The 25,608-nt window shown below is 46.8% G+C and overlaps 1 protein-coding gene and 1 long non-coding RNA gene across 2 annotated transcripts in view; one reads left to right on the forward strand and one right to left on the reverse strand.

Moving 5' to 3' along the window:
• The window catches only part of LOC125447270 (uncharacterized), a 137,702-nt gene that overhangs the window by 16,409 nt on the left and 95,685 nt on the right, over positions 1 to 25,608 (forward strand). The window lies entirely within an intron of this gene.
• tnnt1 (troponin T type 1 (skeletal, slow)) overlaps positions 1 to 25,608 on the reverse strand; it is a 68,866-nt gene that overhangs the window by 10,323 nt on the left and 32,935 nt on the right. Inside the window, exons 5-11 of the mRNA XM_059640565.1 lie at positions 19,838 to 19,859; positions 18,802 to 18,862; positions 17,685 to 17,801; positions 10,896 to 10,973; positions 10,504 to 10,617; positions 8,889 to 8,998; positions 6,668 to 6,758 (exon numbers count right to left, since the gene is read on the reverse strand). Of these exons, the coding sequence (XP_059496548.1) occupies positions 6,668 to 6,758; positions 8,889 to 8,998; positions 10,504 to 10,617; positions 10,896 to 10,973; positions 17,685 to 17,801; positions 18,802 to 18,862; positions 19,838 to 19,859 (593 nt within the window). The remainder of the gene's footprint in view (positions 1 to 6,667; positions 6,759 to 8,888; positions 8,999 to 10,503; positions 10,618 to 10,895; positions 10,974 to 17,684; positions 17,802 to 18,801; positions 18,863 to 19,837; positions 19,860 to 25,608) is intronic.

Raw genomic sequence — 25,608 nt, forward strand, 5'->3', positions numbered from 1 at the left:
AGGTCCACCTAGCTGACCTCATCACAATCACTACACGTTCCACTGCCCTTGTTTTCCAGACAGTGTCATTGGCTCACGCCAATAACCTTGATGCTAATTGCATGTCACCGATTGGATAACCTAAGAGTGACATGAGGAGCAGGAATATGTGAAATCATTCTCATTTTAGCACTAAACTGGAAAGGGAAGGTGAGAGTACTTTCTCCACCAGCAAGTCACAGTTTGCAGTTTCATTTGATTATTAAAGAACCATGTTTTGTTTGAACTTATTAAAATCTTTAAAAGTTGACAGATATTGGCATCTCTGAAATAACTTCATCTGCCAATGCTCCCAGCTAGTGTAGGGACAGAAACATGCATGCGATGTTTAGACACTGACCCAGTATCTGTTCAGATCCTCCCATGGGGGAGGGCTTAAAATAGATCCTCAGGCAGATTATTTTTGCTGTAAATTTTTTTCTGGATGTATAGCATTTTTAGCTCCTCTCTTTGAGAGACCAGGTTATGGCAAGGCTGGAAAGAGCCAAGAAGCTGGAACTGATTGACATTTTTCCCTGTGTTTTGCACATCGACTTTCTTTCTTCGTTCTTCTTTGGTTGGCATTTTCTACAAGGCGAGGGGGCCGACAGATGAGGGATCACAAAATTCTCTGCCAGTGAAAGAGACTGTGTCCGAAGCACTGAACATTTTCAAGGAAGAGTTAGATAGAATCCTTAGCGATAAAGAGCTCAAAAGGGTATGGAGAGAAAGCAGGAAGAGAGACTGAGTTGGACAGTCATCCATGTTCATACTGAATATCCACGCAGGCTCCAAGGTCAGTATAGTCCACTCCTGCTCCTATTTTAGATTTCTATCATAGAGTTGTTTCGAACTGTTCCATGGATGAATAGTTTGTTTTCCATTGCTTAGAAAAGCTGACAGGCATTGTTGATCATTGGAATTCAGTAATCCCCTGCTGTGGCAAACCCACAACAGCATGCTATAATCTTAAAACTAGACAAAACTGCGAATGCTGGAAATCTGAAAATTAAAGCTGTTTTTGCCGGAGAACCTCTACAGAGTTAGCATTTCAAGTTTGCTCAGACTTCTTCAGAATTAAACAGCAGAGTCATATTGGGTTCGAAATATTAACTGTTTCTCTCTTGACAGATGTTGCCAGACACATTGAAAGTTCACAACTGTGGCAATGATCGGGAGTAGTGCAGGAATGTTCTGCCCCTCAATCCTACCCCACCTGCTAGGATTCTCCACTGCTTTCCATTTTAATTTTGATCAAATTATAACTTGTCTCTTTAAGGGTTCTGTTAGAGAACACTTGTTCATACAAAGGTAAAAATTCTGAACACCTTCTCCCCAAACAAAAGTTGTTGTGGTTTTGGGAATCAATGAAAATTTCAGTGTGAAGACTGCTTTTTTTTGGCCAGTGCGTAGAGAGTTTTGGGATCTGGAGGAGGCAGGGAGGTGGGATAGATCTGGTTAACATACAGATTAACTAGAATATAATTGGGTGGTGGGGTGGGATTGAGGGGCAGATTATTCCTGCACTACTCCCGATGGCAGTAATCATTGCGACAGTTGTGAACTTTTAGTGTGTTACAAAAAAAAGTCAGCTCAATGCTGGAAGACAGAAGCAAGCTCTTTAAGTCTGATGGTTTGGTTTTGTCTATAATAGTCCTATTTGGTGTTGGGACCTCCTGATAAAGTACGATGGTTGGTATCAATATAGATAATATATCTACCTTGGTAGCAATCCTGCAATTAGGAACACAAAGGAAGTATTTTTTAGACAGAGCTGTATAGTGATTGTAACAATGTCAGCTGGGTGGACCTAATAGAATACGAGTTCCCTTATTGGGGCTGTTAGTCTGGTCCATTCAGGGATCCCTGGCTGACAGATATAAACAGGAGTGTCAGGGTTTCTGTTCATCCTGAGAGGTGGCTCTGAGGGAGCTGGATCAGTATCAAGGGCTCTCCACAAGTAAATAAGGGGTGACTTGGTGATGGGAGTTATTTCAAGCTGCTAAGTGAATCCAGATAGGTTCGTCGGCTATCATGGCTAATTGCCCCTGTCCTTGGGAGACAGTCCTAGCACAAATGGCATTTAAAGACATATAGTTATTTCTGAAAAGTATCTGAACTCTGCTGTGGAGTACTTTAATCGGGAAGAAACAGAAATGTTTTGTTGAAAGAAGCCTTTAAATAGATGAAGCATGCAAGAAAGTGAGGCCGATCAATGTGTTATCATGCCTGTAAAAATGCTAAAAGAAACAAATTTGATGATGGTGCATGACCCAGAAATCCAATACTCCTACCTACCAATGCATATTTCTTTCTAAAATAAAACAGTAAAGTGACTTGTTGGTGAAGGGAGGGAGCATTAGCAATCAAAGTAAGGGCTCTCTCTGTGACCGTGTGACTGTGCCAAGAGACTGGTCATGTCTAGACCTGTTGCTATATTGCAGTTATTTTTCAGGTTTGATGGTGAAAATCAGTGTGAGGAAACAATGCATCACTTGTATTGGCCACGATACAGGTGTCCATCATGTTGTTCCAGCTTCTCGATGTCATTGTGCAGGTGCAAGAACATAACCTTAGCTATGTAGCTACAATCATGCTTTTCAGAGATACAGAGTATCCTCCATTCAACCTGCAGTCTAGCTGCAAAGTGATTCTGGTTATCTGACTCAGTGGAAATCCTTCCTGACAAAGTTCACTATGAATACCATTGACCAGAGACTGAAATGGATTTGCCATATAGTGATAGAATCATTGAGTCCTACAGCATGGAAACAATTCCTTCAGTCCAACTAGATAATGCCGATCATATTCCCAAACTAAACTAGTCCCACTTGCTTGCATTTGGCCCATATCCCTCCAAACTTTTCCCATTCATGTTCTTATGCAAATGCCTTTTAAATGTTGTAACTCTATCTGTCTCCATCACTTCCTGTGGCAGCTCATTCTACACACGAACCACTGTCTGTCCTCTTTAAAACTTTTTCCTCTCACCTTAAATGTACACTCCCACCCCAAGGAAAATACCTTTGCCATTCTCATTATATGTACCCCTCATGATTTTATAAACCTCTGTAAGGTCATCCCTCAACCTCCAACATTCCAGTGAACAAAGTCCCAGCCTATCTTGCCTATTTTTATAACTTAAACCCTCCATTCCTGGCAACATCCTGGTAAATCTCTTCTGAATTCTCTCCAATTTAATAATATCTTTCCTATAACAGGACAACCAGAATTGGACACAACTCCAGAAGAGGCCTCACTGATGTCCTATGGCAGTCTCGACATGTCATCCTAACTCTTATACTCAAAAGGTCTGAGGAATGAAGGCAAGCGTACTAAATACTCTCTTAATCGCCCTATGCAAATGTCAAAGAATTATGTACATGAACTGTACAGTGGCTACAACAGCAGGTCAGAAGATAAGAATTTTGCAGTGAGTAACTCACCTCCTGACTCCCCAAAGCCTGTCCACCATCCATAAGGCACAAGTCAGGAGCGTTAGGGAATACTCCACTTTTGCTTGGATGAGTGCAGCTCTAACAACACTTAAGAAGCTAGACACCGCATACAGTAAGCGGCACCCCGTCCATCACTTTAAACATTCACACAATCGCTCCTTCCACCACTCTAATAGTCAACTCCCACTTTGCACCCTCTGCATTGTTGAGTGCATCCACTATTCTGCTGGCCTTATTCCTACTGCAGCAAATATTCATCCAACACCTCTGTGCCTGCTGATCAGGTCAAGTGAAGCCTTAATGTTATTATTTTCAAGAGAAGAAACGGCTGCTGCTTGTTACCTAGGTCCTAAGCTGCACAATCCTGGTAAGGAGTTATACTGTCCAGTATGCTGTCTCTGGAGACTGTTATATTATCCTGCTGTTCACCACGTGCTCCTCATGATGATCTTGAGTATGGATGTTTTTTGATTTGATTCGATTTATTATTATCACGTACTTAGGTACGGTGAAAAGTTTCATTTTGCATGCAGTACAGGCAAATCAGGCCTGTGCATTACAGTAATAGAACAGAGTGAGGAATACAGTGTTACAGCTGCCGAGAAGGTGCACAAATAGCCAGATTAACATTAAATTGAAAATTTGAGAAGTCTATTCGGGAATCTAATAACTGCGCAGGAAAAGCTGCTGTTGAACCTGTTGGCACACGTTTGCTTCTTCTGCCCAACAGAGGATGTTGGAAGAGTTTATAACCGGGGGTGGGAGGGTCTTTGATTTTGTTGGCTGACTTCCGGAGGGAGTGAAAAGTATAGATGGAGTCAACAGATGGTAGGTTGGCTTGGGTGATGGACTGGGCTGTGTTCACAACTGTCTGTACTTTCTTAGAGTCTCCGGCAGAGCAGTTGCTATGCCAAGCCATGATGCATCTGGACAGAATGCTTTCTATAGTGCCTGTTAGGAACTGGAACTGAGTCTGTCTAGTCTCATTTCACACTGTCTCTGTAATCCTTTATGTATCATTCTGGGCAGGATTTGCACCCAGATTTCAGAAATGAAAAGTTTGATGTCTAACTTCCAGTTTCCAGCTCCTACTACACAGATGCTGTAATTTCAGTCACTTATCAGTACATGCAACATTTGGGTTGCAAGAGGGTTTGATTCTTGCACTTCTGTTCTTCAAACAGCTCATTGCCAGCCACTAATGGTCCCCTTTAGCAGCTATTCATTCACCCAGGCTGATCATTACCCATTCCTTAGACTGCCCAACTGCTTTCCTCTCTTCCTACAGACTTCCTACAGACTAACGGGGTGGCCATGGGCACCCGCATGGGCCCCAGCTATGCCTGCCTCTTTGTAGGTTACGTGGAACAGTCCCTCTTCCGCACCTACACAGGCCCCAAACCCCACCTCTTCCTCCGTTACATTGATGACTGTGTCGGCTCCACCTCTTGCTCCCCAGAGGAGCTCGAACAGTTCATCCACTTCACCAACACCTTCCAACCCAACCTTCAGTTCACCTGGGCCATCTCCAGCACGTCCCTCACCTTCCTGGATCTCTCAGTCTCCATCTCAGGCAACCAGCTTGTAACTGATGTCCATTTCAAGCCCACCGACTCCCACAGCTACCTAGAATACACCTCTTCCCACCCACCCTCCTGCAAAAATTCCATCCCCTATTCCCAATACCTCCGCCTCCGCCGCATCTGCTCCCAGGATGAGGCATTCCACTCCCGCACATCCCAGATGTCCAAGTTCTTCAAGGACCGCAACTTGCCCCCCACAGTGGTCGAGAACGCCCTTGACCGCGTCTCCCACATTTCCCGCAACACATCCCTCACACCCCGCCCCCGCCACAACCGCCCAAAGAGGATCCCCCTCGTTCTCACACACCACCCCACCAACCTCCGGATACAACGCATCATCCTCCGACACTTCCGCCATCGACAATCCGACCCCACCACCTAAGACATTTTTCCATCCCCACCCCTGTCTGCTTTCCGGAGAGACCACTCTCTCCGTGACTCCCTTGTTCGCTCCACACTGCCCTCCAACCCCACCACACCCGGCACCTTCCCCTGCAACCGCAGGAAATGCTACACTTGCCCCCACACCTCCTCCCTCACCCCTATCCCAGGCCCCAAGATGACTTTCCACATTAAGCAGAGGTTCACCTGCACATCTGCCAATGTGGTATACTGCATCCACTGCACGGTGTGGCTTCCTCTACATTGGGGAAACCAAGCGGAGGCTTGGGGACCGCTTTGCAGAACACCTCCGCTTGGTTCGCAATAAACAACTGCACCTCCCAGTCGCAAACCATTTCCACTCCCCCTCCCATTCTTTAGATGTCCATCATGGGCCTCCTGCAGTGCCACAATGATGCCACCCGAAGGTTGCAGGAACAGCAACTCATATTCCGCTTGGGAACCCTGCAGCCCAATGGTATCAATGTGGACTTCACCAGCTTCAAAATCTCCCCTTCCCCCACTGCATCCCAAAACCAGCCCAGTTCGTCCCCTCCCCCCACTGCACCACACAACCAGCCCAGCTCTTCCCCTCCACCCACTGCATCCCAAAACCAGTCCAACCTGTCTCTGCGTCCCTAACCTGTTCTTCCTCTCACCCATCCCTTCCTCCCACCCCAAGCCGCACCTCCATCTCCTACCTACTAACCTCATCCCACCTCCTTGAACTGTCCGTCTTCCCTGGACTGACCTATCCCCTCCCTACCTCCCCACCTATACTCTCCTCCCCACCTATCTTCTTTTCTCTCCATCTTCGGTCCGCCTCCCCCTCTCTCCCTATTTATTCCAGAACCCTCACCCCATCCCCCTCTCTGATGAAGGGTCTAGGCCCGAAACGTCAGCTTTTGTGCTCCTGAGATGCTGCTTGGCCTGCTGTGTTCATCCAGCCTCACATTTTATTATCTTGCTTTCCTCTCTCTCTGGGCTCCATCTCCACCTATCATTTACTCCTGTCCACTTGCCCCACCCAATCTCCAGCACATATACCGACTCTGATGCTGCCAGACCTGCTGAGCCTTTCCAGCAATTTCTGTTTCTGTTTCAGATTTCCAGCATCTGCAGTTTTTAGTTGTTTTTCCTTCCCTGCTCAATTTTACACTGTTAAGTGTGATTCTCCATTGGAGTTCATTCTAGCCAGGAACATTGCAGTCTGGCATCATCACGCACCTCATATTTCTGTCTTTTCAGCTTCTCCATCAGGTCAAACTTCTCAGACTCCAGCTGATACATCCAGTCCCACAATTCCTTGGCTTTCTCCCTGCACACAAACACAAATAACACTTAGAACTGTGGCATTATGCTGAGTAAGTAGGGCTGCAGAGACGCCAGAAAGTACCATGGTTTCCTTGGTCAGTTGGCCTACCTAAGCTGTGTTGGTATCAGGGTAATAGCCGTTGGCCTCGGTACATATTGGTGAGGTAGAAATAGTGAGGAAGGAAAGAATCAGCAAGGGTTAGCAGCACGGTGGCTCAGTCATTAGCACTCCTGCCTCACAACACCAGGGACCTAGCTTCCAGTCCACCCTTGGGCGACTCTCTGTGTGGAGTTTGCACATTGTCTGCATTGGTTTCCTCAGGGTGCCTCAGTTTCCTCCCACAGTCTAAAGGTATGCAGGTTATGTGGATTGGCCATGCTAAATTATCCGTAATGTTCAGGGATGTGTGGGTTAGGTGGTTCTGAGGGATGCTTTGAGGGGTGGTGTGGACTTGTTGGGCTGAAGGGCCTGTTTCTGCACTGTAGGATTCCATGATTCCTGTTATTGATTGCCTACCAGGGACTACTGCTAGAATGATTCCTTCTAGCCGCACATGGAAAATAGTTATTTGAGGGCTACAAACTTACTTAAATTTGTGCTCAGGATGTGGCTTCCATTGGGCAAGGTTAGCATTTGTTGCCTATGATCATCTTTAAGATGGGGTTTGGGGTGAGCCACCTCCTGGAATCACTGTTGTAGGTGTGTCCCCAGTGCTTTTTTCTGTAGCGGTTGGATGGGTTTGCAAAGTGATTTCAGAGTCAGTCACATTGCTGTGGTATTGGAGATGATCACTATGATTCTGGAACCTTTCGCCAGTCAAGAGGCAGGAAACAGACTCTTCATTCATGATAACAAAGTGTGGAGCTGGATGAACACAGCAGGCCAAGCAGCATCTTAGGAGCACAAAAGCTGACGTTTCGGGCCTAGACCCTTCATCAGAAAAGGGGGAGGGGGAGAGGGTTCTGAAATAAATAGGGAGAGATGGGGAGGTGGATCGACGATGGATAAAGGAGAAGATAGGTGGAGAGGAAACAGACATGTTAAAGGGGCGGGAATAGAGCCAGTAAAGGTGAGTGTAGGTGGGGAAGTAGGGAGGGGATAGGTCAGTCCGGGAAGGACGGACAGATCAAGGGGGCGGGATGAGGTTAGTAGGTTGGAAATGGGGGTACGGCTTGAGGTGGGAGGAGGGAATAGGCAAGAGGAAGAACAGGTGAGGGAGGCAGGGATGAGCTGGGCTGGTTTTGGGATGCAGTGGGGGGAGGGGGAGATTTTGAAGCTTGTGAAATCCACATTGATACCATTGGGCTGCAGGGTTCCCAAGTGGAATATGAGTTGCTGTTCCTGCAACCTTCGGGTGGCATCATTGTGGCACTGCAGGAGGCCCATGATGGACATGTTGTCTGAGGAATGGGAGGGGGAGTTGAAATGGTTCGTGACTGGGAGGTGCAGTAGTTTATTGCGAACCGAGCGCAGGTGTTCTGCAAAGTGGTCCCCAAGCCTCTGCTTGGTTTCCCCAATATAGAGAAGGCTACAACGGGTACAGCGGCTGCAGTATACGACATTGGCAGATGTGCAGGTGAACATCTGCTTGATGTGGAAAGTCTTCTTGTGGCTTGAGATGGGGGTGTGGGAGCTGGGGACTGCACAGGCGAGGCCAATCCAAGAAGGAAGGGGGAGGTGCAATGGCACGGAGGAGGAAGCAACCTGGCCATGACACTGGGGTGGGTAGCACCCTCAGGGGTGGACATCCTTCAGATTGCAGCAGTGTCCAAGCAGGTGGCCATGACAGAGCAGAAGGAAGGGTCTCTTGCTCAATTCTCTCCTGTCACCACCACCTAACCACAGCACATCAAGTTGGCCTGGACATTGTCCACGTGGTTGATTGCAGGCCCAGTCAACAGGGGAATGGAATCTTTATAAGCACCGTAATCACACCTAATAAATGGCCATTAGCTGCCCACCGCTTGCAATTGGACAGTCAATTGGACCACGAGCTGGTCTCTCTTAGAATCGTTAAGATCATGGTGAGTAACCAGTGTGAAAGCCAAATGACAATTTATTCCTTCCTCCACAACAACACCTTCTAAAACTTCAGTGCCAGGAATGGGAGGTGAAAAATCGGAATGGCTTTACCTCATTTTCTCATCACTGAGATGCTCAATGTTGAGGGGTTTGCGTCTCTCTGCCAGAATTTTCTTCTTCATTTCCCGGCCTGTCTGCCTTTTGCCCCGTCTCAGCTCAGCCTGTGTGCACACAAAAAAAGCAGACATTTCTTCAGAACAACAAAATGTGAGGCTGGATGAACACAGCAGGCCAAGCAGCATCTCCTGAGATGCTGCTTGGCCTGCTGTGTTCATCCAGCCTCACATTTTGTTGTCTTGGATTCTCCAGCATCTGCAGTTCCCATTATCTCAGACATTTCTTCAGAAGTTTGGCAAAACCCTGAAATACTAATTTGCATCCCAGTGTTCAAATCCCTCCATGGCCCCTTCCTAACCTCCTTCAGTTCTACAACTCTCTGACATTTCTGCACCCCTCTAATGTTGTGTCCTGATTCCCTGCTTTCCACCATTTTGATTGGGCTACAATGCATTGGCAACCAGGGAAATGTCACCCAGAATCCCCAAGCCATAACCATGATCAAGACTTCACCATCCAACTAGCACTTTCCAATTATATTGCGGAATACCAGCATCTACAATTATGCTTTTATACCTCTGGTGTTTATTGTTCAAATCATGTCTCTCCTTCTCCAGGAACCCTGAGCTTGAAGAGATTCAGGTCTTCTCTGCAAAGGCTTTTCCACTGTGTCTTTCACTTTGTTGGAACCAGTCCATCTGTTTCTAGTGTCAATAAAAGGTCATTAACCTCAAGAGGGATAATGGTGCCATAGTGGTCAAGTCATTGGATTAGTGAACCAGCTGAAAGGCCTAAGAGCTCAGGTTCAAAACCTACCATGGCAACTGACGGAATTTGCTTCCAGTAAATAAATCTGGAATATAAATTTAGTCTCAGTTTTGGTGACAATGTTGTTAAATCCATCTGATTCACTAATGCCTTTTGGAGAAGGCATTCTGCCACCCTTAACTCTCTGGCTGTGAATGGCTGGTTTGTGATGCCAGTGGCACGGGTTCGATTCCTGCATCAGCTGAGGTTACCACAAAGAACTCTCCTTCTCAACCTCTCCCCTTGTCTGAAGCAGGTTAAACTACCACGAGTCGTCTCTCTCTAATGAGAGAGCAACCCTCTGGTCTGGTAAGATTAGGGTAACTTTACCTTTAATTTTTGCATGTGACTCCTGACCTACGGCAATGCAGTTGACTCTGTACGATCCTGTGAAATGGCTAAACATGCCATTCAGTTCAAGGGCAACTAATGCTATCCCTGCTTGTGACACCTACATCCCATGAAAGAATGAAGATAAAAATCCTGGAGGGTTTATTGTTCTCTCACTCTCTGTCTCCTCTGATGGTGCCTGACCCATCTGGGGATTTCCAGCATTTTCTCTTTACATTTCAGACTGGCTCCCATCTAACCTCATACAGCAGCAAACAGTTTGATTCCTCAGTGCTAACCCCACTCCTTGCAGTATATTAGACAGGAAGACCAAGTAATCCTAGCTGGTGAACATTCGAAAGTGTATTGTTTTCCTGGAAGCATTCAAGCTGGTAAGGCTGCAAAATCATTGCCATTTAGTAGCAACAGGGAACTACTCTGTTCAAAGTATTTGTCATTGCACAGGCCCTACCTTAACAAGGTAACCACCATAATGGGCACCCATGTTAGACAGAACTTTCTTCTTCTTGGCATCATCCTCTGCACGTCTCTTGGCCTCTTCTTCCTCTTTGCGTGTTTTTTCTTCCTGTTTCCAGAAAATGACATGAATTTTTTAGGTGTACACTGTTGGTACCACTCGCAGTGACAAGCATAATCAGGCATCTCAGATATTGCAATGGAAGAAAAAAATCAGCTTTGCATTTCACGCAAAATCAAATTGAAGCTTTAATTGGGGTTGGGGAGACAATAATGAACAAGCTCATTAAGCAATAGGAGTCTTGGGAGACAGTCAGTTAACTGAAGGATTTTAAATGCAGGCAGTTGAAAGGAGCCAGTGAGGAACAAGGGATATAAAGGACTCACAAGCAATCTCGCTTGGCGGTCACGCTCCTTTTCTGCACGGTATCTCTGCTGTTCTGCTCTCTCTGATCTCCGGTGTTCCTAGAAGTTTAACAAAAACATATTACGGTGCTGTGGAAAGTTCGAAGCTGCAGTGATAGGCTAAGGTTGACAATGCCAGGGCTGCTAAGATGGAAATCAAAATGTTCCTAGGAACATATGAGCAGAAGGAGGCCAATCAGCCCCTCAAATCTTGCCCGCTGTTATATTAGATTATGGCTGACAGCTATCTTAAATCCTGATTTGGGGCAAGAGGCAAATGTAAGGGAGCAATTTCTTAAGCAGGGAGTGGCAATAACCTATATTTTCCTGTTCACGAGGGCAATGGGAACATTGAATGATCTCAGAGGGAAATTGCATGAGGGCATTTGAGGGAAATAAAACTGAAGTGCTTTGGGGAGAGTGCCAGCAACTCATTTGATTTATTTGTGGAGAGCCATCTTGGACCCAATGGGCCAAATGGCCTCCTTCTGCATCATACTGTACACAGTATCAGCTAATCACCTTGGTTCCATGTTGCTTAGTGTCTTTGCCTAATAAAATGTATTTCATGTTGTCCTGGCCTCAAAAGTTTTATAGGAGGCAGAATTCCAAACTTCCATTAGCTGCTGTATGAAGAAATCATAGAATCTTTACGGGCCAGAAGTAGGTCATTCAGCCCCTGGAGTTCATACTGACTGTCTGAAGAGCTTCCCACACAGACCCTTCCCCCTAGACTATAACCCTGTGTTTCCCATGGCTAACGCCCACATCCTTGGTCACTATAGCATGGTCAGTCTGCATCTTTGGACTTTGGGAAGAAACCAGAGCAGCCAGAGGGAAACCACGCAGACACAGCGAGAACGTGTGCATTCCATTGCCCAAGGCTGGAATCAAACCCACATCCCTGGTGCTGTGAGGCAGCAGTGCTACCCACTGAGCCACTGTGCCACCTCTATCTGCAGATCAGCCCTGAAACAGTGACGTTCTAATCTTAAGGCAATGTCTCTGGTAGACACAATAGTCAGAGGTTGAGACTTAGGTAAAGAGTCTGCAGAGAGAAAGAGCTTGCGTATTTGCTGATGACACAAAGCTGGGTGGCAGTGTGAAATGTGAGGAGGATGTTATGAGGATACAGGGTTACTTGGACAGGCGAGGTGAGTGGACGGCTGCATGGCAGATGCAGTTTAATGTGGATAAATGTGCGGTTATCCACTTTGGTGGCAAGAACAGGAAGGCAGATTACTATCTCAATGGAGTCAAGTTAGGTAAAGGGGAAGTACAACGAGATCTAGGTGTTCTTGTACATCAGTCAATGAAAGCAAGCATGCAGGTACAGAAGGCAGTGAAGAAAGCTAATAGCATGTTGGCCTTCATAACTAGAGGAATTGAGTATAGGAGCAGCTGTACAGGGCCCTGGTGAGACCACACCTGGAGTATTGTGTGCAGTTTTGGTCTCCAAATTTGAGGAAGGACATTCTTGCTATTGAGCGAGTGCAGCGTAGGTTCACGAGGTCAATTCCCGGAATGACGGGACTATCATATGTTGAAAGATTGGAGCGACTGGGCTTGTATACACTTGAGTTTCGGAGGATGTGGGGGATCTGATTGAGACATATAAGATTATTAAGGGATTGGACACTCTGGAGGCAGGAAGTATGTTTCCGCTGATAGGTGAGTCCAGAAACAGAGAACATAGTTTAAAAATAAGGGGTAGGCCATTTAGAACAGAGTTGAGGAAAAACGTCTTCACCCAGAGAGTGGTGGATATATGGAATGCTCTGCCCCAGAAGGCAGTGGAGGCCAACCCTGTGGATACTTTCAAGAAAGAGATGGATAGAGCTCTTAAAGATAGTGGAATCAAGGGTTATGGGGATAAGGCAGGAACAGGATACTGATTGTGGATGATCAGTCATGATCATAATGAATGGTGGTGCTGGCTCGAAGGGCCAAATGGCCTACTCCAGCGTCTATTGTCTATTATTGTCCATTACAGCACTTTTCACATTCTGAGATCCTCACGCACCTCGTTGAATTGCTTCAGGGGCAGCCACTTAATGTTGGCAAACTAGGACCCAAGATAAGGGGTTGACCATTTAGGTCTGATATGAGGTAACGTTGCTTCATTTACAGGGCTATGAATCTTTGGATTTCGCTAACCCAGAGGACAGTGATTGCTTAGTCATTAAACATGTCCAAAACTGAGATTAATAGATTAAGAGAATCAAGGGTAAATCAATGGACAGAGTAGCTATGATTTTATTGAAAGAGAGCATATGGGGAGACAGGCTCGATGGCAATGACCTCGTCCTCTTCCTCCTACTTCATTCAAGGTCAGTAAGACAAAAGATCTTCCCTCTATTTGACAGCTGCAAAGTGAAGTCAATTTGGTCAAGTTGAACCCAGCGTATTTGATTACGCCACAGAAAGAATTACTCACCATGGATGAGGCTTTCTATTTATACGTATGTGGGAGTATGCACAATAGATTGAGGATTACATACCATGTTAAAACAGCTGCAGCTTGGCTGCCACGGCATGCACCCCTCTGAGGCCTAGGAGACAGAATGGGGGGGTGGAAAATGGTCCAGGCCTCTGGGTGTTAGCAACTACAACAGCAAAGTCGCTGTGAGTATGTCAGTAAGGGGAGACGGAAAAAGGAAAGGGAAAATTTTTTCTTGGATCAGTTCAGAGGCAGCCCATCCGATCTCCCTTCATGTTGACATTCTCTGCCTTAATTCTATAATATTAGGATTGACATCTATCCCAGTGACCTCACCACAGTATCCAGTCAAATACACATAACCAGCAATCACCCAGATCTCTCCTCCACATATGAGGCACAGTCTCATGGTTATAGGATGTCCTTGGCACATTCCCAAGTGGCCATGTGTCATACATGAGCCCTGAGCGTGAGTGTTAATAAGCTTTTCAACTTGAATGGTCTTTATATCCACACCTTAACCCATTCACTCCATATCTTCTCCTAGAGAGTGGTTAGCCTGAGGAATTCTCTGCCACAGCAAGTTGTTGAAGCCAAATCACTGAATGTTTTCGGAAAGGGATCGATACAGTTCTTAAGTGTCAAGGGATCAAAGAGTGTAGGGAGTAAGCAGGCACAGGATACTGTGTTGGATGTTCAGCCCTGATCATGTTAAGTAGTCGAAGAGCCAAATGGCCTACTCATGTTCCATTTGTAGCAACGTGCAAAATAATAGTAACAAAGATGGGCATCAAATGCTGACCACGTCCTACGATTTAATAAAGAGTGTATTTCCAATTGACTCCCCCTATCAAGTTGGACTTCCCTTCTACTTCCTGCCATTTTAAATAGATAACAAACAAATAATATGCATAATCTGTTTCAGAATATTGTTCCCGGGTTCTTCCTGGCAGACTCCAGGAAATTAATCTTCAATTCCTGGAGACTTGAGTGAAATCTTGAAGTGCTGGCAAATCTTGACGACCAGTCTAACTGGTCCTCAAATATCCTCAAAGTCAATGATTATGTTCTAATGGTTGAACAATGCTCTACTGGATGAAATTGCTTCAGGAAAGAAGGTTGGTTGTGAAACACGTATTCTTCCCTGCGGATGGGGAGGCTAGACTTGTAATCCAGCAGACAAAGCTAACATTCTGGGGCTAAGATAACAAAGTGTGAAGCTGGATGAACACAGCAGGCCAAGCAGCGTCTTAGGAACTCAAACGCTGACGTTTCGGGCCTAGACCCTTCATCAGAGAGGGGGATGGGGAGAGGGTTCTGAAATAAATAGGGAGAGAGGGGGAGGCGGACCGAAGATGGATAGAGGAGAAGATCGGAGGAGAGGAGAGTGTAGGTGGGGAGGTTGGGAGGGGATAGGTCAGTCCAGGGAGGATGGACAGGTCAAGGAGGCAGGATGAGGTTAGTAGGTGGGAAATGGAGGTGCAGCTTGAGGTGGGAGGAGGGGATAGGTGAGAGGAAGAACAGGTTAGGGAGGCGGGACTGGTTTTGGGATGCAGTGGGGGGAGGGGAGGAGCGGGGCTGGTTTTGGGATGTGGTGGGGGAAGGGGAGATTTTGAAGCTTGTGAAGTCCACATTGATACCATCGGGCTGCAGGGTTCCCAAGCAGAATATGAGTTGCTGTTCCTGCAGCCTTCGGGTCACATCATTGTGGCACTGCAGGAGGCCCAGGATGGACATGTTGTCTAAGTAATGGGAGGGGGAGTTGAAATGGTTCGCGACTGGGAGGTGCAGTTGTCTATTCGGAACCGAGCGGAGGTGTTCTGCAAAGTGGTCCCCAAACCTCTGCTTGGTTTCCCCAAGGTAGAGGAAGCCACACCGGGTACAATGGATACAGTATACCACATTGGCAGATGTGCAAGTGAACATCTGCTTGATATGGAAAGTCATCTTGGGGCCTGGGATGGGGGTGAGGGAGGTGGTGTGGGGGCATGTGTAGCACTTCCTGTGGTTGCAGGGGAAGGTGCCGGGTGTGGTGGGGTTGGAGGGGAGTGTGGAGCGGACAAGGGAGTCCTAGAGAGAGTGGTCTCTCCGGAAGACAGACAAGGGTGGGGATGGAAAAATGTCTTGGGTGGTGGGGTCAGATTGTAGATGGTGGAAATGTTGGAGGATGATGCGTTGTATCCGGAGGTTGGAGGGGTGGAATGTGAGGACGAGGGCAGTTATTGCGGGGGTGGGGTGTGAGGGATGTGTTGCGGGAGACATGGTTGAGGGCATTCTCAACCATTGCGGGGGGGAGGTTGAGGTCCTTGAAGAACGTGGACATCTGGGATGTGCGGGAGTGGAATGCCTCATCCTGGGAGCAGATGCGGCGGAGGCGAAGAAATTGGGAATGGGGGATGGAATTTCTGCAGGAGGGTGGGTGGGAGGAGGTGTATTCTAGGTAGCTGTGGGGGTCAGTGGGCTTGAAATGGATATTGGTTTCTAGGTGGTTGCCTGAGATGGAGACAGAGAGGTCCAGGAAGGTGAGGGATGTGTTGGAGATGGCCCAGGTGAACTTGAGGTTGGGGTGGAAGGTGTTGGTGAAATGGATGAACTGTTCGAGCTCCTCTTGGGAGCAAGAGGCGGTGCCAATACAGTCATCAATGTAACGGAGGAAGAGGTGGAGTTTGGGTCCAGTGTAGGTGCGGAAGAGAGACTGTTCAACGTAACCTACAAAGAGGCAGGCATAGCTGGGGCCCATGCGGGTACCTATGGCCACCCCCTTTGTCTGTAGGAAGTGGGAGGAATCAAAAGAGAACTTGTTGAGGGTGAGGACGAGTTCGGCTAGGCGGATGAGGGTGTTGGTCGAGGTGACTGGTCGGGCCTGTGGGACAGGAAGAAGTGGAGGGCCTTGAGGCCACCTGCATGAGGAATGCAGAGTATGGGGACTGGACATCCATGGTGAAAATTAGGTATTGGGGACCAGGAAATTGGAAGTTCTGGAGGAGGTGGAGGGCGTGGGTGGTGTCACAGACGTAGGTGGGGAGTTCCTGGATCAAGGGGGAGAAAATGGAGTCAAGACAGGTGGAGATGAGTTTGGTGGGGCAGGAGTAGGTGGAGACATTGGGTCGACTAGGGCAGGCAGGTTTGTGGATTTGCTGGGTTCATATCACACCACAGCAGATGGTGGAAATTGAATTCAGTAGTGAAAAGGAAAATCTGGAATTCAAAGTCTAATGATGACGATTGTCATAAAAGCCCAGCCACTGGAGAAATTTAGATTTCGTGAATAAATCTGTTATAAAGTGTGAGTCTTATTGCCCAGAGGGGAAAAAATAACAGTAATAGTTGAAAATGGTCATTTTGGAACTCCATTTTGAAGTACACAAGACAAATATATCTTGTTGGCTATTTGTATCGGCTTTACCGTCTGGCTAATAGGTGTTAATGGATCACAAAACTCAGAGATCATGTCCTAAAGCCACCTGGTTCACTAATGTCCCTCTGGGGAAGGAGATTTCCATCTTTACCCAGGTGTGGCCTACACGTGATTCCGGACACACAACAATGCAGTTGATTAGTAATTGCTCTCAGAGATAGTCAACAAGCACTCTCAAGGGCAACTAGAGATTGGCAATAAATGTTGGCCCACCTAGTAACACCCACAGCCAACAAAGCAAATGCTGACCAACAAAACATGGATATGCATTGCCATGTGCCAAAATGGGCAATAATGAATGTAGTTAGAGTCAGAGCATCCCTCCAGTGTGGAAGCAGGCCATTCGGCCCATTGAGTTCACACCACACTCCTAAGAGCGTCTGACCCTGAGCCGCACCCCCCCCCCTCCTCCACCCTATCCCCATAACCCTGCATTTCTCATGATTAATCCACCCAACATGCTCATCCGTGGACATTATGGATAATTGTTCTTCTTCACAAGAGAAAAGAAAGACAGAGAATTACCACAGTGAACAAATTATGAGACAAAAAAACTTTTCTCAAGAGGGGTCACTGAACTCAAAACATTAACTCTCTCCAGTGATGCTGCCAGACCTGCTGAGTTTCTGTAGTAATTTTTGATTCTTTTTGAGATTTCCAGCTCCACACTTCTTTGTTTAATTTTTTGAGCAAATTAGGAGGTCAGAAATGATCCATAGCCACCGAATGTGCTTTGCATTGAGGCTGGTAGGTTCTTTTCTACAGGGGCTAATGGTCTAAGATTTACTAAGGGAGTCCTGATTATATATATATTTATGTGTAAAACACTATCCAGGATTTGTCCCGGTTTTGTCAAATCCCACAGACAGTGTTGGAAACACTGAGCTATGGTCAGGTTCTGATGGGCACTTACAATTCTCTCCTTCAAGGCAATCAGTTCTTCCTCATCCCTTTTCCTCTGCTCAAAATGGGCATCAATCAGAGTCTGGAGTTCCAGGAGATCTTTTTCCATGCGCTTCCTGTAAATATCCTACAAAAAGAGGAAGTGAACAATAAATAGATCAAAGCTCAGTAAACCATCATTAAGCTTTAACTGGAAGAAACTACTGCAGTAGGATGTTTTAATATCTTACCAAAGAGAGGATTTAATGCAGTTACCTTCTCCCCCCCCCACTGCTTTAGATAATCTTTTGCACTTTTGTTGCTGTTTGGAGCCTCATCATTGCAATCTTACTGGAGCTGCCTGCCAGTCTGCCCCTTTCCTTCAATTGAGAAGAAATACAGTGCAGGAGTAAACCATTCAGCCCATCTAGTCCATGCTGGTGTTTAGGATTTTCTTCCCTCTGGATTTCAACTCATGCTATCAGCACCTCCTTCTATTCGTTTCTCCATCATGTACTTATGTAGCTTGAATATTTTCAAGATGGAGTTAGATATAGCTCTTAAGATTCCCCATAGCCCTCAATCATCATATTCTCCCCATATCCCTCAATTTCCACCTTCTCCCCATATCCCTCAATATCCACCTTCAATACAAATCCCTTAATTCCTACTTTCTCCCCATATCCTTCAATTCTCATTTGTACACCTTCTCCCCATATACCTTGAGTCTGACCTTTGCACATTTTCTCCAAATCGCTCAATTCCCACTTTTTCCTCATTTCTGTTAGAACCCACCGATGCACCTTCTTTCCATATTCCTCAATCCCAATCCTGTCCCCATATCTCTCCATTTCCATGTAAGGAACTTCTCCATGCATCCCTCAGTTCCCTCATTCACCCCAAATTTCTCAATTTCCACCTATGCTGATCGGCTGAATGGTCTACCTCTGCTTCTAAATCTTATGTGTTTTATCCAGCTTCTCTCCATTTCCCTCAGTCTTCACCTTCTACCCACATTCCTCAATCCTTACCTGCTCACTTTCTTCCCACATCCATCAGACACCACTTTGGTTGATTTGGAACTCCTAACCGAATTATAGGAATTATCCAATGATCAAACCAACTCCAAAATACCAGTGAAAACTTACATCAAAGTCAACCCTTTCTCCATCAGGAATCTTGGGGCCAGAAATCTGAGGCACAACGAGCCTGAGAGAGACAAAAGGGAGCGTTACAGCCCAGAAACAAGCCTTTTAGTCCAACCAGTCCATGCTGAACATAATCCCAAACTAAACTAGTCCCACCTATCTGTTCCAGGCCCATATCCCTCCAAACCTTTCCTGTTCATGTACTTATCCAAATATCTTTCTACCACTTCCTCAGGAAGTTCATTCCACTGCCACCACTTGTGAAACCATCTTCAACAGACCTGTTATGTCCTGTTGCTAAGGTTTACACCAATTTTGGAGCAAACTTAATGAAAACTGGCATTCAAAAACCTTTGTGCTTGGAAGCCAGGCTGATTTTGAAGTCAGTAGAGACCAAACTTAGGCAAAGTGTAAAACTTGTATTCTACCCAGTCGTATGAGCTTTCTGCTGATTGGCTTGGTTTAAACTATTTTCGGCCTATCTCTGTGTAACTTGTCTGCAAATATAAATGCACCCATTTTAATTCTCTAAATAAACCCTTTTCCCATCACAATCAACTCCATTCATCAATGCTGGAGGAGGGAAATGCGAAAGCAAGGGGCGTTGTCTACTGTGGGAGAATGTGGAAGTCGGACATGGATGAGCTTAGGCTTTCTGCAGTCAAACTGCCTGTTAACCCTCACCCATCAAGGTTCAGAAATGAAGGGCACACATTCAGCCATCTGGATGACACCCTGAAAAGAAGCTTGACCAGAATCAACAGTCTCCAGAATAGGAAGGTATGAGGTGATAGAAAAACCTGATCCAATGCTGGAAAACTACAGAAAAGCAGAGACTTTTGCCCTCATCAAGTAATGCTCTCACTCAGTAAACATTCTGTAAACTGAAGAACTACTCTATCTCTGACAACTTGCATTTTGATATTCAGTCTGCATGATCTTTTAGGATGCAGTTTTTACTGATTTCAATCCCACAGTCTCTCTGAGGGATAGACTTGGATAAATGAAGCCTTAAGCATAAATTCAAGATCCTTACTTTGGTCTGGGCCGTTCCTCTTCTGTGAGCACAGAGGGAAGAAAAGAGAAGAGTTAATTTTTGAGAGATTTGCTTCTGAATCTCATTCAAAACTCGCAGTCACTAGGAGCCTTTCTGAAGAAGCGTCTAGGCCCGAAAGGTCAGCCTTCCTGCTCCTCTGTTGCTTGGCCTGCTGTGTTCATCCAGCTCTACACCTTGTTATCTCAGTCACCAGGAGCGCTTTGAATGGTACATAAGGGACAAGCATCACACAGAGATTTGCATACTGCTGTTTATCTAAAGTTCCAAACAGAGGGGATGTGTTCATAAATTCCTATGGCCAATAGCCCAGCAGCACCTGATAGCAGAGGATCACTGTGTGTGCCAGAGATGGGCTACATGCTTAATGTATTGTGGCACTCTGGGCCCAGTCTGACAGGTCATTCCCAAATAAGGTAACACAGTGTTCGCCTCCATTGTTTTCCATGTCTGAATCACACCATTCATGCAGGTTTGCAGACAGTAGAAAGTACCTTTCACCACCTAGTTGCAAAAATTGAATTTGAACCTGCCCATGAACAGGCATGAGCACTTCATGTAAACTGTGAAGGAGTTTATAAATACGCCACCTCCCTCCATTCCACTCAGGGAAGAAGAGGAAACAAGAGCAAAAGAAATAGGTTTAGTTATTTTGTGTTTAAAACTAGATGTGTAGAGGAACAAGCTCCATTGGCTGTATGATAATAAAATGTGAGGCTGGATGAACACAGCAGGCCAAGCAGCATCTCAGGAGCACAGAAGCTGACGTTTCGGGCCTAGACCCTTCATCAGAGAGGAGGATTGGGGGAGGGAACTGGAATAAATAGGGAGAGAGGGGGAGGCAGACCGAAGATGGAGAGTAAAGAAGATAGGTGGAGAGAGTGTAGGTGGGGAGGTAGGGAGGGGATAGGTCAGTCCAGGGAAGACGGACAGGTCAAGGAGGTGGGATGAGGTTAGTAGGTAGCTGGGGGTGCGGCTTGGGGTGGGAGGAAGGGATGGGTGAGAGGAAGAACCAGTTAGGGAGGCAGAGACAGGTTGGACTGGTTTTGGGATGCAGTGGGTGGGGGGGAAGAGCTGGGCTGGTTGTGTGGTGCAGTGGGGGGAGGGGACGAACTGGGCTGGTTTAGGGATGCAGTAGGGGAAGGGGAGATTTTGAAACTGGTGAAGTCCACATTGATACCATATGGCTGCAGGGTTCCCAGGCGGAATATGAGTTGCTGTTCCTGCAACCTTCGGGTGGCATCATTGTGGCAGTGCAGGAGGCCCATGATGGACATGTCATCAAGAGAATGGGAGGGGGAGTGGAAATGGTTTGCGACTGGGAGGTGCAGTTGTTTGTTGCGAACTGAGCGGAGGTGTTCTGCAAAGCGGTCCCCAAGCCTCCGCTTGGTTTCCCCAATGTAGAGGAAGCCGCACCGGGTACAGTGGATGCAGTATACCACATTGGCAGATGTGCAGGTGAACCTCTGCTTAATGTGGAATGTCATCTTGGGGCCTGGGATGGGGGTGAGGGAGGAGGTGTGGGGACAAGTGTAGCATTTCCTGCGGTTGCAGGGGAAGGTGCCGGGTGTGGTGGGGTTGGAGGGCAGTGTGGAGCGAACAAGGGAGTCACGGAGAGAGTGGTCTCTCCGGAAAGCAGACAGGGGAGGGGGATGGAAAAATGTCTTGGGTGGTGGGGTCGGATTGTAAATGGCGGAAGTGTCGGAGGATAATGCGTTGTATCCGGAGGTTGGTAGGGTGGTGTGTGAGAACGAGGGGGATCCTCTTGGGGCAGTTGTGGCGGGGGCGGGGTGTGAGGGATGTGTCGCGGGAGACGCGGTCAAGGGCGTTCTCGATCACCGTGGGGGGAAAGTTGCGGTCCTTGAAGAACTTGGACATCTGGGATGTGCGGGAGTGGAATTTCCCCCCATGGTGATCGAGAACGCCCTTGACCGCGTCTCCCGCATTTCCCACGACACATCCCTCACACCCCGCCCCCGCCACAACCGCCCCAAGAGGATCCCCCTCGTTCTCACACACCACCCTACCAACCTCCGGATACAACGCATTATCCTCCGACACTTCCGCCATTTACAATCCGACCCCACCACCCAAGACATTTTTCCATCCCCTCCCCTGTCTGCTTTCCGGAGAAACCACTCTCTCCGTGACTCTCTTGTTCGCTCCACACTGCCCTCCAACCCCACCACACCCGGCACCTTCCCCTGCAACCGCAGGAAATGCTACACTTGTCCCCACACCTCCTCCCTCACCCCCATCCCAGGCCCCAAGATGACATTCCACATTAAGCAGAGGTTCACCTACACATCTGCCAATGTGGTATACTGCATCCACTGTACCCGGTGCGGCTTCCTCTACATTGGGGAAACCAAGCGGAGGCTTGGGGACCGCTTTGCAGAACACCTCCGCTCAGTTCGCAACAAACAACTGCACCTCCCAGTCGCAAACCATTTCCACTCCCCCTCCCATTCTCTTGATGACATGTCCATCATGGGCCTCCTGCATTGCCACAATGATGCCACCCGAAGGTTGCAGGAACAGCAACTCATATTCCGCCTGGGAACCCTGCAGCCATATGGTATCAATGTGGACTTCACCAGTTTCAAAATCTCCCCTTCCCCTACTGCATCCCTAAACCAGCCCAGTTCATCCCCTCCCCCCACTGCACCACACAACCAGCCCAGCTCTTCCCCCCCACCCACTGCATCCCAAAACCAGTCCAACCTGTCTCTGCCTCCCTAACCGGTTCTTCCTCTCACCCATCCCTTCCTCCCACCCCAAGCCGCACCCCCAGCTACCTACTAACCTCATCCCACCTCCTTGACCTGTCCGTCTTCCCTGGACTGACCTATCCCCTCCCTACCTCCCCACCTACACTCTCTCCACCTATCTTCTTTTCTCTCCATCTTTGGTCCGCCTCCCCCTCTCTCCCTATTTATTCCAGTTCCCTCCCCCCATCCTCCTTTCTGATGAAGGGTCTAGGCCCGAAACGTCAGCTTCTGTGCTCCTGAGATGCTGCTTGGCCTGCTGTGTTCATCCAGCCTCACATTTTATTATCTTGGAATCTCCAGCATCTGCAGTTCCCATTATCCATTGGTTGTATGTTTTGAGCAGCTTGCAGGGAAGGGCATGAAGACTTCACTGGAATGAAAGATATCCCAGTGTCGGGCTCCCCTTGTCAGTTCCAGACTTCTCTGTCACAAGTTGAGGAGTAATTGGGATTAGTCTATTTGTACATCTGTTGGTTCATCAGTGTACATTTACAGTAATCTTGTGGGCTTTACAATGTGATTTGGCCACAAAATGGTTCTCATGGTTGCAAAAGTGTGGAATAATATAACAGAGATAATATGGCTTGGTAGCAGAATAGTTATGTTACTAGCTAATGCTATGCAGATGTAAGCTCAATCCTTGGTGGCTGGACAAATCTCAATTCATCAATAAATCTGGAATAAAATATAAGAATCTACACCACCCCTCCAAACACAGACCCACCCCCTGTAACCCTACATTTCCCATGATTAACCCACCTAGCCTGCAAATCATGGGGCAAATTATTATGGCTAATCCACCTAAGCTGCACATCTTTGGGCCGTGAGACGAAAGCAAGCACGCAGAGGAAACCCATGTAGACAAGGGGAGAATGTACAAACTCCACACGGACAGTCACATGAGGGTGGAATTGAACATGGCTCTCTGGTTCTGTGTGACAGTGGTACTAACCACTGAACCACCGTGTTGCCCAGTGTATTTATATGTATAAAAAATGAATGCATGGTCACCTCCAGGTTTCTCCCCAACTCCTGTGGAGATTTGTTTCACACTTGACTAATTGTGACTTCTTAGCTTAAGGTGGGTGTGAGCACATTGTGTAACTGCAGTCAACCTCACTCAACATTAGGCTTCACTGAATGGGGAAGATGATGACACAATGGTAATGTCACTGGACTATGCCCAGATAGTTGGTGGAATTCAAGTTCAATTCACTTTTTGAAATATGAAGCTAGTCTTAGTAATGATGCTATAAGACTAACCTGAACTGATGGTTCATTAATGTTTTTGGGAAAGAAAATCTGCCTTCCTACCCACTCTGGCCTCCAAATCCACAACAATCTGACAACAGTGCCTGACTCTTAACTAACCATTAATATGGCCTAGCAAGCCACTCAACTCAGGGGAGGTTGGAGATGTGCAAGCAACAGCTGGCCTTGCCAGTGATGGCCACATTGCATGAAAGAATGAAAGAGAAAGAATAAACAATCAGGAGTGTGCACCCTGCCTGTTCTATCTAATCTATAGCTCAAACTGAACTGACAATAGCTCAGCAGCTGACCTAGCTCAGCACATTGTGGGTTTTGGAACACCAGTCCTCTTGTCTCTGGTACCTAACAAGGCCGTCGTGAAGGAGCCACTCAGGAACAACACTACAATATTGTCAAGGTTGCAATCTGCACCCATGAATAAACAGAATTTGTCATAAATTTCACTGAGTTCTGGGGAACCCAGTCCAAAAGTCTGGATAAAGGGACTGGGGGCATTCTGGCGAAGTTTGCCGATGATACGAAGATAGGTGGACAGGCAGGTAGTACTGAGGAGGTGGGGAGGCTGCAGAAAGATTTAGACAGTTTAGGAGAGTGGTCCAGGAAATGGCTGATGAAATTCAACGTGAGCAAATGCGAGGTTTTGCACTTTGGTAAAAAGAAACAGGCATGAACTATTTTCTAAACGGTGAGAAAATTTGTAAAGCAGAAGTACGGATGATCCCTGGAATGGTAGTTTTAACATACGATGAATAGCTAAGGATCCTGGGATTGTGTTCGTTAGAGTTTGGAAGGTTGAGGGGAGATCTAATAGAAACTTACACGATAATGTATGGCTTAGAAAGGGTGGACGCTGGGAAGTTGTTTCCGTTAGGAGGAGAGACTAGGCCCTGTGGGCACAGCCTTAGAATTTGAGGGGGTAAATTTAAAATGGAAATGAAGAGACATTTCTTTAGCCAGAGAGTGGGGAGCCTGTGGAATTTATTGCCACAGAGTGCAGTGGAGGCCGGGACATTGAATGCCTTCAAGGCAGAGATCGATAAATTCTTGATCTCAGAAGGAATCAAGGGCTATGGGGAGAGTGCAGGGAAGTGGAGTTGAAATGCCCATCAACCATGATTTAAATGGCGGAGTGGACTTGATGGGCCGAATGGCATTACTTACGCTCCTATGTCTTATCGTCTAAAAGTCCACCAAAACTGAATTACCCCAAAATGTGTTTGTTTTCTTTCACCTTCATCATTATAATAACTCAGGATATCCGACTGGACAGGAACATCATTTATTATTTAACACCAAAATACAGCAACTACTCGTGGCATGCAAGTGCTAGTCCCAGCCCAGGACAGACAGTTCTGCAGACCCACTCCTGGGTCTATTTTATAAAGGACTCAGGTGATGAGTTTTAGCTGGTCAAGCCAATGCCTGTTACCCAGGGGACTCAATGACCTCCATAGGGAGATTAACTAGTGATTCTCCATGGGTCTTGGAGGGATAATCATGTGCAACATGCTGATTTTCTACAATATCCACAATTACAATGGGTCACTTCTTCAGTAGAAAAGGGCAAGATGTTTAGATGATATATACATGTATAATTTTGTTACACTCACCTTGTTGAGCTGAGTCAGAGACCCCGCAGTACAATCACGTCGAGGAAAAGAGTAATAGGAAAGTTTAGGACAAGCAGAGGAAAATAAGGAGAAATTGGAG

Source organism: Stegostoma tigrinum, chromosome 38, assembly GCF_030684315.1.
Source record: "Stegostoma tigrinum isolate sSteTig4 chromosome 38, sSteTig4.hap1, whole genome shotgun sequence".
NCBI classification, from domain to species: domain Eukaryota; kingdom Metazoa; phylum Chordata; class Chondrichthyes; order Orectolobiformes; family Stegostomatidae; genus Stegostoma; species Stegostoma tigrinum.